The 19961-nt window shown below is 36.0% G+C and overlaps 1 protein-coding gene across 3 annotated transcripts in view; it reads right to left on the reverse strand.

Moving 5' to 3' along the window:
• LOC108725367 (growth arrest-specific protein 2) overlaps positions 1–19961 on the reverse strand; it is a 39282-nt gene that overhangs the window by 13876 nt on the left and 5445 nt on the right. For all 3 annotated transcript variants that reach the window (XM_018452382.1, XM_018452374.1, XM_018452365.1), the window contains exon 2: positions 8162–8546. In XM_018452382.1, coding sequence (XP_018307884.1) covers positions 8162–8378 — 217 coding nt within the window. In that variant the 5' untranslated portion in view covers positions 8379–8546. The remainder of the gene's footprint in view (positions 1–8161; positions 8547–19961) is intronic.

The raw sequence follows: 19961 nt of genomic DNA on the forward strand, positions 1-19961 counted from the left end.
TTTTCTATCGTTACTCATGCCACTCACGTTCAGCGACGATATCGAGTGTAAGTCGAGAACTAAAGATTCAAGATTATAAGTTAAGCGTTCGCAATATTAAAAATTCGAGTCGGAAGTCGAAACGTGAGAACCGAAAGTTAAGAATGACTAGAGTTTATAAACGTACATCCATTCAGGCATAAAGTTATTTTAATCATCAAAATTCTCCGAGTGTTACCTAACTAACGCTAATCATTCATGAAAATCGATTTGTTATTCCCAACGTGCCGAATATTCCGGAACAGCAAAAGAATTTTTACAGAAAATGTTCAAATATTAATGAAACATTCAGGGTTGTCACAAATTCCTCATCCTAAATTTCATATATTTTTCCTGATTTCTAGACAAAATTTCGTGATTTTCCTTGACTTTCAATAATATTTTGAAATTTTTTGTATTTTCGTCTTGATTTGGAAACTTAATATTTTATTGAAAGATCAATTTAACATAGCAATGTAAATTACTATTTATTAATGTTGCTAACATCGCTTGCACATTTAATTGTTAGTAGTATTCTATAAATTTCGTAAGTGTGATGTACGTATATTAAACTTCTTTAAAGCCAAGAATTTTTATTTTTCAGAGTATTTTGCAAAATAGCCTAACTATTTCATAATTTTCTGACATCTTTAATTTTCTTGATTTTTCTCCGTCTTCATTTTCCTAATTTTCAATTTTGTTTACACTTCTTGTATACATATATTCGAAAATCACTCATCCACGAGTTAAAGTACACATCTCTAACAAAGGGCCGCGACAGAGATTTATTAACTCGCAAATATAACTCATACAAGAAAGAATATAAAGAGAGCAGCATTTCGCTTGTGAAGTGAGTCCTCAAAATTGAGTTCCAAGACAAAGGTAAATGAAATATATTCCGGAATACTCTTGGAATATTATTTTGAAATTTTAAAAACAGTTTACGAATATTTCAGGAGTATTTAGCGTTAGCTGGATGTACTCTAAAAAAATGGGTGTCCATTTAATATAATGATATTAAATATAATTCTCATCGTGTTGGTATAATACAAACACTAACATGGTGCAGATTTAATATCAAACCAAGGTGTTAAATTTGCACTATATTGGTGTTTATAATATGTCAACACCAACATAATGAAAATTATATGTATGAACGCATGGTATTAAATCCACACCATGTTGGGGGATGTTTATATTATATCAACACTAATACGGATTATATAAGCATCTCATGATGTTAAATCCCTTTTTTTTTAAATGTACGTTGCTGCAGCGATTCGTGTTTTTCTCATTTTTTAAACCCTGCGATCTTAATCCTCGCGGTCGCACTGACCGCGAATTATGCGGCGCAACGATATTCGTTTCGCGATGAAGGGTACATGGCACTGATCGGCGCGGTTATCGATCATCGGGTGTCGAGTAAAATAAGATATGTTGTATCCCCGACTCGAATAAAGATATATACGGTCCTTCGCTCGAGTCGTGCATAAACACGACGGCTTTACGGCCGACGTGCCGCGGCGAAAGGAAGGACGGACTTCCTTCGGCTCTTATTGGTACTGACATCCGCCCTTCGTTCTCTCGCGATTGCTTAACGCTCGAGACTCGTCGCGCGCGTCTACTATAACATATTGTGACCTGTATTTTCGCGAAAACCTTGTGACTTTGGCTCAGTTCCATTTTAATATCGGACTGGTCTCTTAACCTTTCTATCTAATGTATGAGTATTCGGGTACCTATAAATATCTCGAATTTTAAACAATAAATTTTTATATTTTTATATGACATCTTAGAAATCCCACCCTTCGAACAACAAAGAACAGACTTTATCTCATTTTTTAGCGGAAAAAATACCAACCGTATTTTTTTAAAAGTATATGTACTCTTTTTGAAGTCATAAAACTTCCGGTCATTAATTAAAATTTTATATTTATAAAATTATACTAATAAGAATTGTCAATACAAATTATGTTCTAGAAATTTTATTTTATTAACTACTTACATTTAACGCATAAAAAATTATACCCCCTCCTTCCATTTTCAGATCATAATCTTTTTTTAAAAAGTGTACATATGTAGTCTTATTTTGTGATTCTGATATAGATAATCCCTAAACGGGAATCTTATGAAATACTGCACGGTAATAAAAAGGTAGGAAAAAATTATGCATTGACAGAAGGGTTAAGAAATGATAAACCTCTTTTCGAACTCGTGATACTCGTGAATGTCTCGATTATCGCCTCGTTACACGCCGAGCGTGTATATCTGTACCTTATCTGCTCGTTCGTGTCATAGAGCCAGGCATTTTTGAGTTACTTGCCACGCAATACGGCGGCAGCGTGGCCAAAGCGTGGCTCCGAAGCACGATCACGATTTGCTCGGAAGCATGCCTCTATAAACGGCGCATTGTAGCTCGCGACCAGGATCCCACGATAAATCCGTTCGAGTCCGCGAGTCCGTGAACGGTCACCTCTGCGGTGCCTATATCGGCAGAATAATCGGCGACGATAAATTAACGCGGCGAGTCAAAGGTTTCGCTTTCTGATTTACAGCCGATCGGATCATCAGTGGCACGTGTCAAGTGTCAAGGCGATATCTCTGTCGCTTAGACCACCGTATCGTCTCACGAGTCGATGGTGTCCCGCGGATGCGCAAGCGTATTAGGAAAGCGTACGCCCATTATGCGTAATGCGGCTTTGGGTGCCCATGTGATGAAGGGAGAAGAGAAGAAGTGGCATGAAGGAAGAGGGGTGCCCAGCCGACTTCCGGTTGAGTCACAGAGGCTTTGCAACTGCAAGAGGCGCAGGGCGCGCGTGGGTAACGAAAGACCGTCGTGTTATTTTTTTCACGTCGCCAATGATGCTTTGGCAACCGTTGAATATCAATGAGAAGTTCCTTTCTGTATCTTCATTTTGTGTAAGCCTCTTAGGAGAAACTCATCTACTCGTCTAAACAAGCTATAATGAGACTGCATCATTTGCTTTCTTATTATAATTCTATTCGTAAAATCTTTATGAGGATTCATATAAAATGGATGTAATATAAAGAAATTAATATTTTAACATTTAGTTCTAATTTTATTAGAAGTTAACAAATTTTCAATTAAATAAAGAAGCACTAAATACGGTCGATACAATTTTGTGTCTAATAATATTTATATATAAATTTTTTAGTATATATCTTCCAGTTATGAATTCTGCACCAAATATCAGATTTAAGTGCAATCATAAACAGAAATTGAAATAATAAAAATATCATAAATAAAATTGATCGTCAATTTAATAATACTAATAATTATTTTAAAACACTGCGAGGAACTTATTTCAATAAATATTAGTCAGCGTTTTAATGAATTTTCTTTAAAAGATTCTTACGTTCCCATTTCAGAATCCTAATCTTCGTTAGACAGTATTTGGCGAAAAAGTTGTGCGAGCAAATCTATTCCTCAAACAAACTCGGATGAGCAAATATAACTTGTGACACGCTAGGAACGGTCGAGTGAATTTCAACCTTTCTCGCCGTTTTTGGAAACTCATTAAATACCTTTCTTTGTTTACTCACACCTCGTTGAAAATGTGTCTTTCAAAATCGCGCTTAGAGTATATACGATGTTGATACGATGTATCATATAAATTATTTAACAGCCAAAGGGCATTAAATTTTCTTCATTAACGATATTCAAAAAAGCAAAAAGATTTAAATCCTTTCGCCGAGTTTCATTTATTTAATTCGTATCTACGAGTATCTCGTAAAATGCAAATAATCGATAATGTCGCTGTTTGTCCATGTAGATTCATAAATTCATGCTCTAATAAAGAGAAAGTCCAGGTTGATTTCAAAATTACACACCAAAGAAAAGGAAAGCAATTTGCAAAATTACAGCGCATACATTACGTGCATACGATATGTGCGAAGGAGTGGCTTCTCCCTTCGGGAATGAAACATGTGTCTTCTACGCTTTAAGCACTAATAACACTCACGTTCGAGAACATGAGCGAATGAATAAAAGAAACATTTTCATTATCGACCATTCAAGAATCCCTTATCTTCAAATCTGCGTTTAACACGTCAAATTTCGCGGATGTTTTTAAGTCGAAATAGTTATATCGTGAACGTTACACGGTAATGTCATTCGGCATTAATTTACTACCACTGAGTATCTCTAGCGGTTTATCAAAGCGGTTTATCGATATATTTTAAGCGACGTGATTTAGGCGAGTCACGTAAATCATATATCTCGTGTGCATCGCCTTTTGTGACTAAATATATGTACGAGCTCGATGTTCGTTTACGTATCGTTCGTTTTTCTCGGCGTACACTCGTGTCGCAATCTCTCAGGGTGGTCCACATCGCGAAGCTGGATCCTTCGAGGTCGCGCGAGACCACACTCGTTTTCGCACATTCCGTCCGCCAAACTACATCCAAGCGTATTTTATGGACGCACTTTCCTTGGTCATCGATATGTGTGCACTTAATCGTGTCCACGTAGTAACATGCAATCAGAGGTGAAAGTACGGCAAAGCGACAATTGCAAGTGAATCGAATTATGTGGGAAGGTACTATTAGCGATGTTGCAGCAATGTTTTCATCATTAATCTCTCATTCAGCACGCGATCCAATTACGATCTAACGGGAATTAATAAATTATCTTTAGAGCGGCAATCTCAGAAACAATCTGGACGCAAAATTGCACGGTGATTCTCAAGATCAATTGCTAAAAGTGCAAGGTCAGAATGGAGATCGGTAGCGTAGTGAAAAGTCCGCGTCCGTTTGTTACGTGAAATGCTGTGCAGCGTCGGAATTGCTACTTTCCGCGAGGCTCGGTACACCGTGGCAATTCTATTTTACGCATCAACTCGTATTCGTACCGTATTAGGAAACTAACAGTTCAGAAAGGCGGTCACACACGCGTGCCTAGAATTAGATAGCCATCGGTAGATTTCCAGTTCCTTGTAGGAAAAGAATCACGGACCACTGCTCTTTTCGTCATATTTCACCTTTCTTTTTTTTTTGCTTTAAAGACTAAGCAGGAATTTCTAAAACACTTTTCCGTATTCTTAAACAATGTTTTTTTTAGAAAATGTACATTTGTGTGTGTGCGAATGTTTACTCGATTAGGTTTACTCGATTATCCAATAACTTATAAAATAATTAATGCGATATATTGTACATTATTATGTCACGAAAAAACTAATGGGTCAATTCTAAGCAAAATCGTAAGACTCGTAATGTGTTCTCGTAAAACTTGTAAGAACTTATGACTAGTATTCTAATTTTATGCGAATGTATCGTAAGACGTACGATTATTCGTAAATATCTACGATTTCTTGTAAATTTTATGGCTAGTAAGAAGCTGTCTGCAAAAATATTGTATAAAGGTACAAGCACTTAAAAATTCTTACAAATCTTACAGGAATATGTTACGAGCCTTACGATTCTACTTAGAATTTAGACATTAATTTCAGTTGCAATTATTATGTTACCAGAAACAATTATTCAACTTCTGTTGCATAACTGATAAAATCGAGCGATTAATCAATCTTATCTTAACCTTTCAAAAATGCCACACTATAATACCTTATTACGGGTGCAACACACCGTGTATAGTGTATCCAACTTAATTTTGATTGCTTATGACTTTCATAAAATGAATATATGTAACAAATTTTTTTCAATCGAAATACCGGACTTTAAGGAACATAACGCTATCAAGCAAATATATGTATCTTTATTATATAGTAAAAAGTTTCGAAAGAAATCATTTTATATTATAAGAAAAAAAACTGGTATGTCAGATCGAAAATGGCATTGAAGGATTAATCAATGAAATTGAAAGGCTAACTGTCGATTGATTAGGTAAGTTCAAAAGAAAAGTTTTATGACATTAACCCCGTGTACTCGTTTCAGGAATGCAGTCTTCATGTGTAATCTAATAAGTTGCGGAAACTTTCACCTACTTCGAACTTCCCAAATTTAGTACCCCGATGCGATAGTAACGATCTTCATGCAGTATATTTCATATTCCACGTACAGCAGTGTACAGAACAATTGTGTTGATCCTATAGTTATTTTTTAGGTCGTTCTAACTATCTCTTTCCGTTCTCGTGACGCGCAGTTCGTTTTGCAATTATTCCTTCTGTACGACTTGCTAAATAGACTTGTAAAGTAGCGAAATTTTTTTATGAAACGATTTACAGATATATTACGGCGCCATCCTTGAACGTTTTTGCGGCATTCAAGCGAGCTTCGTAAAATTTTGTACACATGGCGCGCACGTTTTTACGCGGCAGCCCGAGACACGACGAAGTGTAAGGCGAAATATTATGAATATCCTTTCCCACGTGTAGCGACAGATGCCAACTTTTGTGTTGGCCTCTTACACACGAAAGCTGCACAAGGCTTGCACGCGCACGCCACATCCCGTGGCACGGCAGGCCGCTCTTTTTAAGGTGACTTCACATCGGGCAAAGCCCCGATAGAATGCAAAAAAAATGTGGTCAAGCATGACGCGAATGTCGAGTCGTTACACGGTGTTACGCCACGCCGATTTCTTTTTGCGCCTTACACGGCATTTAAGAGAGCCAAACGGGAAGAACCATGAGAAGCTATAATATTTTTTACGTAATATTACATGTATCGTACTTAATTTAATATTTTACAATACTTTGGGCAATTAAATAAATTCGCAAAATAAATATTTATATATATATATAACACTAGAACCGTTGGTCTAAATTGACTTAATCGCGGTTTAAGGTAAATCTGGCTTTTTACGAAGAAAGCTTGTTACCATAAAAGTAACATTACTTGTAATTAATTATGATTATTTATTAAGTCACAAAAATCTAAAGTTCTAAATTAACTGGAAAAGAAATATTAACACATGGCGCAACCGCGGTTCTAGGGTTAACACAAATAAACGAAGAAAGCCATATTCTGTCAAAATGGAACTTGGTGTCTAATAATATTTTTGTGTGAATTTTGCATGAATCTTACAATTTTCAAGCAAACTGCGCGCCGATTATTTGCCGATCTTGAAACACTGAAAAAAGAACCTGATAATAGCTATCAAATGTTTAATGAAACCGAGAGTGAAATAATGCCAATTAAATATTCGGTCATATTAACCATATTTAATTGGCATTATTTCACTCAATAGTTGGTAACTATTACCAGATTCTTTTTCAATGCATTCCAAGCTAAAATTGGAGCACGTAATATCACAAATTAAATTAGATTCAATGAACAAGTAAAGACTCTTGAAATAAAAAAATATAAAAAATAGAGTGAATAAAAGTTTAGCGCAAATATTAGATTTATACACTGTTAAATTCATAATGTCAAATTATATCATTAATTTAAGTTACTAATTTGAATTATTTTTGTATTAATTTGAATGATTGTTCTATAGATCGTCACTGCTACCCAATATATAGTTAATTTATTAATAGACTAAATTAATGGAGTTAAATAATTTAACTCAAGAAAATGTATTTGACTCAAATTTAGCTTATTATTTACTAAATGCATATGTTAATATAGACAATATTTATATTTTTACACACATGGAAGTTAAAAATAACAAAATATTATTTAACTCAAGGGATCGAGTTACTCCTCCTTCGATATCTAACAGTGTATTTGTCTTTCTAAACGCATGATTTCAGAGTGATGAGTTCTTGAACTCTCGACGTTAATAAATAAGAGCGTGCTTATCATCGTATGCTCTTGACAAACTTTATAAAAATGATATTTCGAAGATAACACGCGATGCACTGTCCCGGCAATACTCGCGTGACGTGGCATCGAGACGACAAAATTACGAGCACGAACCTATTATAATTTGGTGGAAGCAATTCGTGAATTCGTGGGAGGCGTTCTATCGGGAAACTCGACGTGAAATACGTTCCGAGTTATTTCGGCTTCGGTCTACGAATTCCGTGCAAGCTATAGATCCTCAGCTATTGATTTTTCCCATAAATTAGCAAGAGTAATATCTAATCGTTATCGAAATTTCTCACGAAACGGCATTCGCCGACCTTGGCGATGACCTAAACTCGTCCGTCGAGTTTTTTTCTTCTCACCGATCAATACTCATGTCGTAGAAATACGCTTCATTTCCAATGGATAATGTACTTACTTATCGTCTTGTTGATCCAATCGGCCAAGTCCTCCTGAAGTGGTATCAGCTGTCGACTCTGCGCCGAGTGCAGCCGCTCGTGATAAAACTCGAACTCTTCCTCCTCTGGCGAAGGTCGTGGCACGTCGGCGCGATTGAAGACAGAAACCGAGGACGGTCCCCAGCTACTGCGATAACGGGTGTGCTGGGAGGATGGGAATCGGTTGGCGTACGACATTTTGAGGCAGCTCCTGCCGACCTTCCCACACGCCGGATCCTGTCTCGACGCTTCTCTCCTCGCTCTCCTTGGGTCCTCTTCCAGGACCCACTTCACTTTCTTCGACAGCTCCCAGGCTATTCAAGAACGATGTCGTGTAGAGACGTAAGCCTCGCGATCAAGTACCGCCTGAAAAGCAAAAGAAGGCTACTGTTATCGCAGGAAATAAAATCGCATTCAAAAACTGGATGCACACCGAGAATGCTAATCGAAAGCTAATCGAAAGCGAGAGCGCGATGATAAGATGCGACACGAATATCTTCTTAGAAAATAGAGAAAGAATAAGACATTCGAGATATAGATGAACATGAATGTGCACTTATGCGCGCGGAGGATCCTTTACAATTTCTCTGAGAAGCCGTAACGAAACGACGGAGTTTCTTACCCGTCGAATAAGGGCTCTCTTTTAAGTGTCTTGTCCGTATCTGTTATCTTTACAGCTATAAATAATTCAAGACTCAAGATGAGAATATCTCGAAAAATATCTCTTTACAAGAGCAATTGAAAGTCGAAAGCGGAATTAAAGTCAGAAAGATAAATAGACATTAGATTAGGATTAAGTTAGAAAATTCTCATAGTTGAAAATCATATTTTTTCACGGAGATACGAAGAACGTCTGTGTATACGAAGTACTTGCTGGTAATTATGTCTACTGTTTGCTGTTATATCGCGTGCTTCGATTCTACGAGGGAGCATTAATGGAATTCAAGAAGTCGAGTGATTAAAGAACAAAGGAGTCTGAAGAGCGAGTATTGAACACGAACCGTCTATCAACTCACAAAGGTTAAGCGATGAAGTAGAGCCCATTTTGAATTTTGCAAAGTATGTGATATTTTTTAAATGGGGTTAGCGTTGCTTCTCGCTTCCGAAGAAGCATATCACTTCAAAACAAGAATCAACACTCACGCACCAATAATTAATTAGGTGCTTTTGTATCTTTTTGCAACGAGAAGAAACTTTTCTTTCGTACGATACGGTAATGCTTCCAATTACGCGTTCGCAGGATTATGCACTGTATGATAAAATTATTAATCGCGCTACCAATATCAAAATGCTGATGTAAGAATTACATATCGATGTCTCTTGGACTAAGAAAACAAATCACCGCCCAATGCGATGTTCACGGACAAACCGAGCGTCCTTCGCCGATATATCGATATATCGCGCGGTTATCTCTATTACCCATAACGCAATGTATTATCGCGTCAACACGTACGCGCGTTTCTCAGATTCGTGGGTATTAAGAACAACTCACTCGAGGAGAGACGACTTTCTTATCGAAATCTCTAGCGAGACGAATGACGGCGAGCGACAAGTTTGCGAAACCGGTGAAACTCGGCATTCGATCGGGGCAGATGAAATTGTCGCTGCGCTCGATGCTCGTGCGCTCAACATATGCGCACGTGGGCGCGAAATATCCTCTCACATATATCACGGTAGACATTTCTATAAATCGCGATGATCAATCCTTCGTTTCCGCGATTAATAGCGTTTTCATTATGCTTAAGTTAGATAGGGCGAATGTCAGCTTCAAGATCGTTTAATTAATTTCTGACCTAGACATCTATCCATGCGAAATAGAAAAAATTATAATATGCCGAGATAGCTACAGTTTTTTATCGTAGTTTTTTTTATCGTTTTTCATATATTATCGAAATAATTATGTAGAATGCTTAAGCGTTGATGATAATGCTGCAAAAAGTTTTAACATATTTGAGCGTCCTACACTGAAAAAAATTAACATTTATTTATTTGGTATAAGAATCATTAAAATTTGATTTAACTTTCATTTTTTTCATTGGGTAAATATTTATTTACTATAAGTAAATGTTTACAAATATTAAAAAAAATATTTATTAAGATATAATAAACTTTTTTCAGTGTATGTAATTATTTTAACGGTCCAAATAAAATTATATTCAGATCTATATCTAAATTATTCAGATCTAAATTTTTAAATGTTACTTCATTATGATACTTCAGCAAAAGTTCTTTCCGTATATTTACTTTTTGTTTTCAGAGTTTTTTCCAAGAGCCGCAGTAATTAGAATTGTTTCTGCACTTTAAGTAATAGCGAAAGTATTAATCTTAATGCCTCGAGGAGAAAAGCGATGCTTTCGTTGGACTCTGTCAACATTGGTCGGCATGAATGAAGATGTTGTAAATCACGCAGAAAGTGCGCGCGTAATATTTCTCAAGTACTCGAGTAGCAATCGCGTGCAATTATACCGCTTTCGAAAGGAGAATTCGAGAATCTTTACGAATGTATTTAGCGTGATCTCGGCTTAAAGTTTTCATTAAGGCCTCTCGAACGCCTCGATTCCCGTTGCAACAATCAAGATTTACGTAACCGCGCAAAAATAAACGAATACGAGAAACTATAAGATTTCTATATATGGCGTACAGCGTTGAGAAGAGAGAGAAACAGAGACCGCGTGTAGCGGTATACGTTACGAGACGCTGAACATCTCGAGTTCCTTAAGCCGAACGTTGTTTGTAAGGGTAACTAGCAAGGAAACGCAACATACACATGGTTATCCTTGACTAAAGATTTGTATGCCTAAACTGGGAAGCCCACTGCCAGATTCAGACGAGTTTATCTTCCTGAACCGGTGCCTTCAAACACACGATACACACACGGAATTAAAGAACGGTTTTATTGAAGTATCTAAAAATTTAGGTGAAACACAAATCTCAGAACAATTTTTTTGAATCATCAAAATAATTATGTAGGAAACTCAAACATGATAAACAATGCTACAAGAAATTTTGACATTTTAACAACCAGTTGAGCATCCAACATAATTTTAATAGTTCAACAAAATTATTTTTAGATCTGTATCTACAAATTTTTACGTAGAAAGAATGATTTTGCTAAAACATTCAAAAATTTAATTAATACTCGAAAATAATTTTGTTGGACCATCAAAATATTTATGTAAATTGAGAAAAATTTCTGGTTGAAAATAAACGATCAATCAAATAAAATATCAATCAGAATTCCCGTCATCATTATTGGTTATCTCGATTAGAATTATAATAGATTTAATATATAATAAAATTCTGATTTGTGTTTCGTTTTTCATTAGAATTCCAATTAATGCAATCAGACTCCGTTTCCAATGTAGAAAACTCAAAAAGCATGATAAGCAATACTACAAAAAAATTTTGACATTCTAACAACCAGTTTGAATGTCGTACATAATTATTTTGATAGTCCAACAAAATTATTTTCAAATCTGTATCTGTAACTAAATTTTTAAGTACTTCAACAAAACCGTTTTGCCTGTGAACTAATTTTGAGTTGCAAAACTTATCGAACACAGAGACGGTTCTACGTCGACTTTATCGGACACTCTCAAAGACGTCATTCATAAAGACGGTATTGTGTAACTGCCGAGAAACGACTAAACAGCTGTACAGATGACTTACGAATCGAGATACCAAGAGATTAACGAGATGATGTACCATTAATATATCCGATTTACTAAATTAAATCCAAATGTACCTCTACATCACTTAATTATTTCTTGTAATAAATACGTAGACTGATTTCACGATAATAATCTGCTTGTGTTCTAAAAATAATCGATTGGGTTATAAGGTTCTTCTCTCGCCGCTTGAAAAACATCGATAAAAACACTGCGTGAGCATCATTAGTCAAGTTTTTATTTTTCGTTAGATAACGTAACGACCGCCCACGGGATGACATAACTTCATCGCTTTATACGTTTTCGATCTCTGCATTAATTTATAGACTCGGTTGCGCTGCTCAATCAATATCCAGCAGCTGGCCGTAATTGCATAGTTATTACATAGCGATACTTGACGCCTACATTCAAAAATCGCGATGTCAATCTTCGTGAGCAGCCATTCACTGCTTCTCATGTAAATAACATTAAGCATGATATAATAAAGCTTTGTAAAATTTTATTCCGATAAGAAACGCGTCGTCCATTTTAGAGCACGATACGATGGATGATTACTTTAATTGATGCATACATTGCACATAATTTGCGCAAAGCATGAAAAATATTTTCTTACATAGTCTCGTTAATGTTTCAAAGTTTCATTTCGATTACGTGTGTGCCTCTTCTGTCATAATACAATGATGTAATAATATATAGTTCTCGTTTACGCGAAAGTACTATCCAATTAACATGAATGGTTCTGTTTTAAAAATGGCAAGTTTTAAAAAATCGTTAGACATTAATTTTTTAACCAGGTTTAAAAACAAACAACCGATTAATTAACGACGGACTAATTTTTTTATTTTTTTTCTTATTTATTAAATCAAGAAAATCAAAAGTAAGTTAAATCGAGATTAAAGATGTACCAGGTGTATATCTGTGTAAAAAATGACTGGAATTGGAATACCTTCCGGATAAAAATAAATGTTATATACGTACGAAATAGTTCAATAAGATCAGTACTAACAATTATATTTGATAATATAATTTTTTAGTTTAAATGAAAATTTTCTTATTGTATCTTAATTATATTTTTAAAAGAGCATGTCTACACTGTGAAAAAAAGATTGGCTGCTGCAGCAAATTAGATGGTAAAATATGGCATAGCATTTTTAATTGGTTGCAGTAGCCAATTTTGGGTTGCGTTAGCCTATCTGCAATGTCAGTATAGGATTTTGATAGACTAACACAACCAAAAATTGACTGCTGCAACCAATTAAAAATACTATGCCATATTTTACCATCTAATTTGCTGCAGCAGCCAATCTTTTTTTTCAGTGTATTTCTTATTGAAATAATTTTTGATCCAGGTTTTGAATTACCGTCAAACGTTTGTATTATTTTCAAACACAGTATATAGAAAAAACTCTAATTTTTTTTCATGTTGATAAAAAATATGTGCAATACATTCTTAAAGATAATATATTAAATGATAGAAACGGACATAAGTCGTAAGAGAAGGAAGTCGATTGAATGATACGAAAGGCACGGTCCACCGATCGGAAAAAAATCGAAGTGCATTATGCACCAAAGTCCGTATCCGAAGTCAATGACCGGACAACAATCGAGTCTAATCGGAGGATGAGCGGCGAATTGGATCGCTATTAGAGACCTCAACGCGCGCATACCTACTTACATACGTATAACAGCGCGGGATTAGCCGCGTGGCAAAAGCCGTGCTTCCATCACTGCACGTCCGTCCGGCTCGTAACGCGAGTGCGTGGGCGTTCAGCTTATTACGAGGAGACACATGTAACACACGAACGTCGCGTGACAATCGCTCGACGACGGTCCTCGGGATCTCGCGGACAATCTTGTGGACCGAATGTATTATATGTACAGTGGATCCAACGCAAACGGTTATCCGCCGCGGTAACATTTGCTGCGCGCCGCAAGCATTAATCGTACATTTGTCCTCATTCAATGGTCGATCTTAATCGGACCTCGCTAAACATCTTGTCTAGAAATGTTAGATTAATGATTCAATTCTTTTCGAAGCATTTGTTAACAACAGAAACCGTTTTAAATCTCCCATTTATAAATCCCGTTTACTGTAATTGGCATCAACCTATTTCTTATCAAATTGGTTTCCCGATTGGTAATATTTTATCATGAACACGTTACTACTACGTTTACGTTTTAAACGAACTCTTTGTCGATTACTTTAGCGAGTTACAATTCCGGTATGATTTATATACGCGGACAACTGTAAAATTTACACAGAAAGAGAAAGATTTGCTGGCTCTCCAGCGTATTTCTCTAGTCGTTTTACTTTTTACACGTGGCTCAACGTTGCGTGTAGGTGGTCGTTCTGCGAGAACGTACGGCCATAAAATGTTCCTTAAAAGGAGCCGATAAAGTCGCGGTCACCCGCATCACAAAGAGAAAAAGCAGTATTATCATGTCGGTCAGGTTGCAAAAATTTAGTACAGCTACATAGCGCTATATATGTTTTATAAGAAAATTATATCGTTTACATGCATTTCTTCCTTTCTGACTAAAGAAATTAAAAGTTGAAGCAAATATCATATTATGTACTACAAACAATTTTTTGATATAAATCATTATTTACGATTCTTGTCAAAATATTTAATCTTGCATTTACGTATTAGATTACGTTACCCAGTTTTTACGTAATTATTAGATTGATACAAAAAAATTTATCTGATATTTGTTAAATAAGGTTGAAAAAGTTTCGGTAACATCGAAGTAAATTTGACGCAAATTCATTTTAATATACTTTCTTTATTTTGTAGTTTCTCTTTATTAAAATTCAAAAGAACAGTTTAATTTTACATCGCAATTTACCGGTTTTTGTTTTCACTGAGAGAATATCTACTTTATTAATATTTCTTTTTTTTAACCTGGAGTTCTCTGTCAGTAAATTACTTAAACTTTTTAATCCTATCGATATGTAAATTTTATGTGCAAATGAATGAAGTCATTGAAAGTTAAGCTATGTCTTCAGTGGTCAGCAAGAAATCTAATCTGCCATGCTAAAAACTAAGACAAGCGCAAATAAGCTTTTAAAAATTCTATCCGTTTTTTATATATATATAATATTTATTTTAGTTCTATCAGTTATCGGATTCTTTGATGATATTATAACAGAAAATTATAACATAATGTTATAACAGAGCGTGGATAAAGTGATTTCAATTTTTATAAGCAATTCTTATAAGCAATTAGCTTATAAGCATTTTGTGTTATTATAATATTTTGTTTAAATTATTCATTTATAAAGCTCAATGAAAAAACGACAAAGCTTTTGTATTAATTTAGTAGAATCGATATTCAAAATCTCACTCTGTTACCAACTTTTTTAAATATTTTGATCGAACATCAAATTTAAGGCTTGATATATTCACGGAATATGCAACGTCAATAAGATTTCTTATTGGTTTCTGTAATTGCTGCTTTTCTTGTCAGATAGAAAGTATTGCTTTATACGGAATTGTTTGCATCGACTCTAATTAAGGATTCTTCATCGTTGCGAGTAGGTATTTCTGAAATTAGCGTAGCGAAACGATCAAATGCGGGAATCAAACTGAATCGCATTGACATTTTAACCATTTTCTTTTATACTTTCGAATATCGGTAATCAGCTATCTGCGGAATAATTTTTTACATGTAGAATTTACTCGATCAGAATGCAATAACTATCCTCGCAGCCTATGACGCACTTATCAACTCTTATCTTATTATAAACTTTCACAGAACTTTCAATAACCAAGAGCTTAAAAAATATATTTAAAATGAATAAACTCTTACTATTCAAAACAGGTACCTCTGGATCCATTAGAAGAAATATTTTACGACACGTAGGCGGCATTATACGATAAAATAGCCACGCGAAAATTTATTATTGTGCTCGAACTTTTCGTTTCGACAGCAATCGAGAAAAGAGATGAAAAGAATGTGTAAAAATACAATCGGCAGTGCAGTGCGAGCTAATTAAAGCGCACAAACAGAGCGTGCCCATCCAATTACCGTTCTCGAGGAACACGCGTCTATACGGCTGGTTTGTCCAACGCGCTGAAAACACTGTCGCGAGTTGTGGGTTTCATCCGCTTGCCCTACAAAGTCAATTAGAGAATGCCTGGACAGAGTAGATTTCCCCGTACCGGGGACACGGGAAAGCTAAGATGCGGGGGTAAATCCGTCGTGTGTCACGTTGATGCGTGCTCGAGACGGGTGAGACGAGGGGGACTCTTGATCGATAAGAGAGTAAGAATTCATATGCGTACAACCGTAACGCTAACTTTCACGGCTTTTAATCATAATTGCGCCCGTATATCTACGCACGTGGCACTTAACGAATGATGAATGTGTCATCGTACCGTTGCGAGGAAGAGAATTTTATGTTCCCGAGGAAAGATTAATGAAGCGTACGCGTCTGTTTCTTCCTTTGCTCGTGTCTCAGCATCGCGCCTGACGTGACACGGATGTTCGTACGTATGAAATAGATTCGTTGATTTTCATTAAGATATTGCTACGAACTCAAACACACACATCCGGTCTGTGATATCTGCGTATATTATCAAGTGACCGTTTGAATCATTTCGTGAAATTTACAGACGATAGCTGCCAATTTACTTATTTATACTCAACTGAAATGTACACCGAGGTAAATTAAATGTCATCGAGCGAAGCGGGCGGCGACAAGGTATTTTACGCTCCGATTATTGCACTAACAAAGCGCGGCCGTTTGTTGCGCTCTTGCGAATCGCAATCGCCCCGAGTGCGAACGGGAAGTTAACTCTCGGAAGCGGAGGTATTTTTAGAGGCGGAGAGGTGCTCGGTGATCCCTCTCGGTGTGCGTTCCGAGAGCCGGCAGTCCGCGGCAGATTAAAAGAAACGATTCTCGAGGCGCGGTAATGCGCCGTTAGCGGTAATAAGATTGAGGTAATAAGTGATCGTTTTGGAGCGTGACCGGCGCGCGTAGGAGTGTTTGTACATACGTACATTGCAATGCATGACGTTCCAGGCAATGAAACCACCGGAGAAGGCAGGCAGGTAAGCACGGTGCGATGCGACGCATCGAGCATTCTCGAGTCGATCTGCGCGGCGGGAAACGAAATTCGACGTGTAGTTGCGCCGTCGGCGCGAAAGTCCGCTGGATTAACATAAGTCGTCGCGATAGTGACGAGGAAGTCATCGACGTCTCGCACTTCTGGTAAGAGAAAGCACGGAAAGAAACGCGTTCTTGTTTTTGCGCATCGTCCAGTTTGCGCCGCGCCAGGATAGAGTCTGGTCCTACGAATTTGGTCACGACCGATTTTGGCAAAATCTTACGAGAGAGAGAGGTATATATAATACACTGTTAATTTCACAATGTCAAATTATACCCAATTTAAATTATTTTTAATAATTTCTGTAGGTCGCCACTGCTCTTATTTAATATATACGTCGTTAACTTGATAAAAAAAAATGGAGTTAAACAATTTAACTCAAGAAAATGTATTAAATTTGACTCAAGTTTTGTTTATTATTACTAAATGCATACGTTAATATGAACGATGTTTACTTTGAAATTAACAACAAAAATGGATTGAGTTACATTTTGGCACACATGGAAGTTAAAAATAATAAAATATTATTTAACATAAGGGATCCGGTTACCAACGATCCTTTCATATCTAACAGTGTGTCTCCCTTATATATTTAGCCTTAACCATAAGTATAAATTCCAAAAACGTATTGATGATAATAAAAGTCATAGAAGGACTAACAAAATATTAATATTGTTACAAAAATAAATATTATGTTTCAATAAAATTGTTAAAAAATTTTTTTAAATATAGAACGTTTACATCAATTTTTGGAGGTGCTTTATATTTATGGCCAAGGCTATACTATCTCACTCTGTAATCTTAATTAAAATTATAGAATGAGAATAAATTAGAATGAGATGATATATAAATAGTACATATAATATATCTTTCTGTCTCGTAAGATTTTGACAAAATCGCTCGTGGCCAGACTGTTACAGCACGTTTGCGTTTCTTGAATAATGTTCCACAGAGATAAACGGCTCTCCCATTGTGTTATCATTATATAATCTTATATCTCTATGTGTATATCTTTGCTCTACTTTTTCCTTATTCTTCATGCATTATATTGCCGTTTACTTTTTTATAACTTTGTACTTTTTATATTTTTCTTTTCTATATGCTTCTTTTCTTTGCTTACTTTTATTTTTTTTAGAGGGTTTACCCAGAGAAAAATAAACGCTTTTATCTGTCTACCTCCTGTTGAAGATCTCACTATCCTGCCGCAGATCGATAACTAATATCGAAGTTGTTCACTAAAAAAATAAAGGTGTGGATTTAAGACCCATGGTGTTTTTATCTATATATATATATACGCTATATTAATGTTTATATCAACACCAACACGATAAAAATTATATATACTGTATATGTGAGTGAAAAATTAGTGTTAAATCCACATCTATATTTTTTAGAGTTGAAATTGAGATTTTCTTGTAGTGCATTCTGTAAACTAGGTTATCAGATGTGAACCTCCTGTCGGAGATATCTTTCCAAAACATCGGAGAAAAATCGACACGCGCATTTAAAAAAGCAGTTAACCGGAGAGTTTTTTTATTTGTCGGAAAGAGCTTGAGATTTAAATCAAAAAACCTTCAGCCGAAAACCGGAAAGTGGCACTTGGCAATCGTGGTTACAGGATCTCTAGCCACGAAGTGAGATAGGACGATGGTCGCGATAACGCGACGATCGAAGATCTTTCTAGTGACTTATCACGACGTCGCTTGTCTACCATCAGTGATCAGCTGGATATTCGATTGCCGATAGCGCCTTACATTCATTAATCTCGCTGTAAATTATCGATGACTGACAAGCCTAATAAATTCGCGCCTTCGCGCTCGTCGAATGAAGAGTCTACGTTCAGCGTCGAAAGAAAGATATCGAAACTCGCATAGTATTGAGGTATCGTAAGCATTTCTAATGCCGAAGCCGTAAAGGCTAATCCGAAGCACCGTGCAGCTTAGAATAGTTCGTTCCGCGAGCTTTCTAATGGACGTGCGTGATAATTGTGTTGCGGAAAAAATAGATAACCTCTATGTTTTGTGACAAGAATGAAGCATGGTTTTTTTAAAAAAAACAGGTCACAAAACAATCCGTAGCGGTGCGATGTGCAAAGTTAATAAAACTGCTGATGCGCGTCATGTCTACAATGCACACATGCACATGTCTTCCAGGAAACGATTTTAAAATTGTACACATGAATGGACGCGTCTGGCACGTTTTCGCGCCTTCGGTATTATCGCCGTCACGTTGATAACATCGAGCTTCGCACTTAGTAATATTATTACGTTTATTACCAACTATTACGAGATAATGACGGCGCTTAATGCGTTTTAACGGATTCGCGACAATGAACGTCTTGCATAAAGAAAATGCTGTTTGAAATGATTCCTTTGCTTATAAAAAAAGCAGTTTTCACGGAAAAAACGATTTTGCTGAAGTAATTAATTAGAAATATTTAAATATAGAAAACAATTTTGTTGTATCATCAAAATAATTACGTTATAGAAATCTCAGGCTGAACACAATACTGTAAAAAGTTTTGACATTTTAACAGTTAAGTGTTCTACATAATTATTTTGAAGGTCAACAAAATCATTTTTTTTGTATCTAATTAAATTTTTAGGTACTCCAGCAAAAACCGCCTATGCACAGAGTTGTGAAGCCGTGAATAACAATAAATGTTAATACAATGAACATATAGCCCACCCTTAAAATTTAGATTAATTATCTTTGGTCAACAAACTTTCTAATTTATCTTCTTTTTTATTGTCTAATTTAACGATAGCGTGAATTGCCAAGCGTTTGTTGTTAACCGAGCGTTAATCGCTGTTACTATTAGATATCTAACTTCTCAGAAACGAGCGTCACACGTTTTTTTAAGGGCAAGCTTAATTGCGGCGAGAGGACAACGGAGAAGAGTCGCAACGTGCATACATAAGAAGTACAATAGCAGATATACTCTCAGTTATAATGTTCGGATAATGAGCTTGGTAAAGGCAGGCCGTTGCCCGACGCCTTAG

The sequence above is a fragment of the Mycetomoellerius zeteki genome, unplaced genomic scaffold, assembly GCF_001594055.1.
Source record: "Mycetomoellerius zeteki isolate Tzet28-1 unplaced genomic scaffold, Tzet1.0 scaffold108, whole genome shotgun sequence".
Classification (NCBI taxonomy): domain Eukaryota; kingdom Metazoa; phylum Arthropoda; class Insecta; order Hymenoptera; family Formicidae; genus Mycetomoellerius; species Mycetomoellerius zeteki.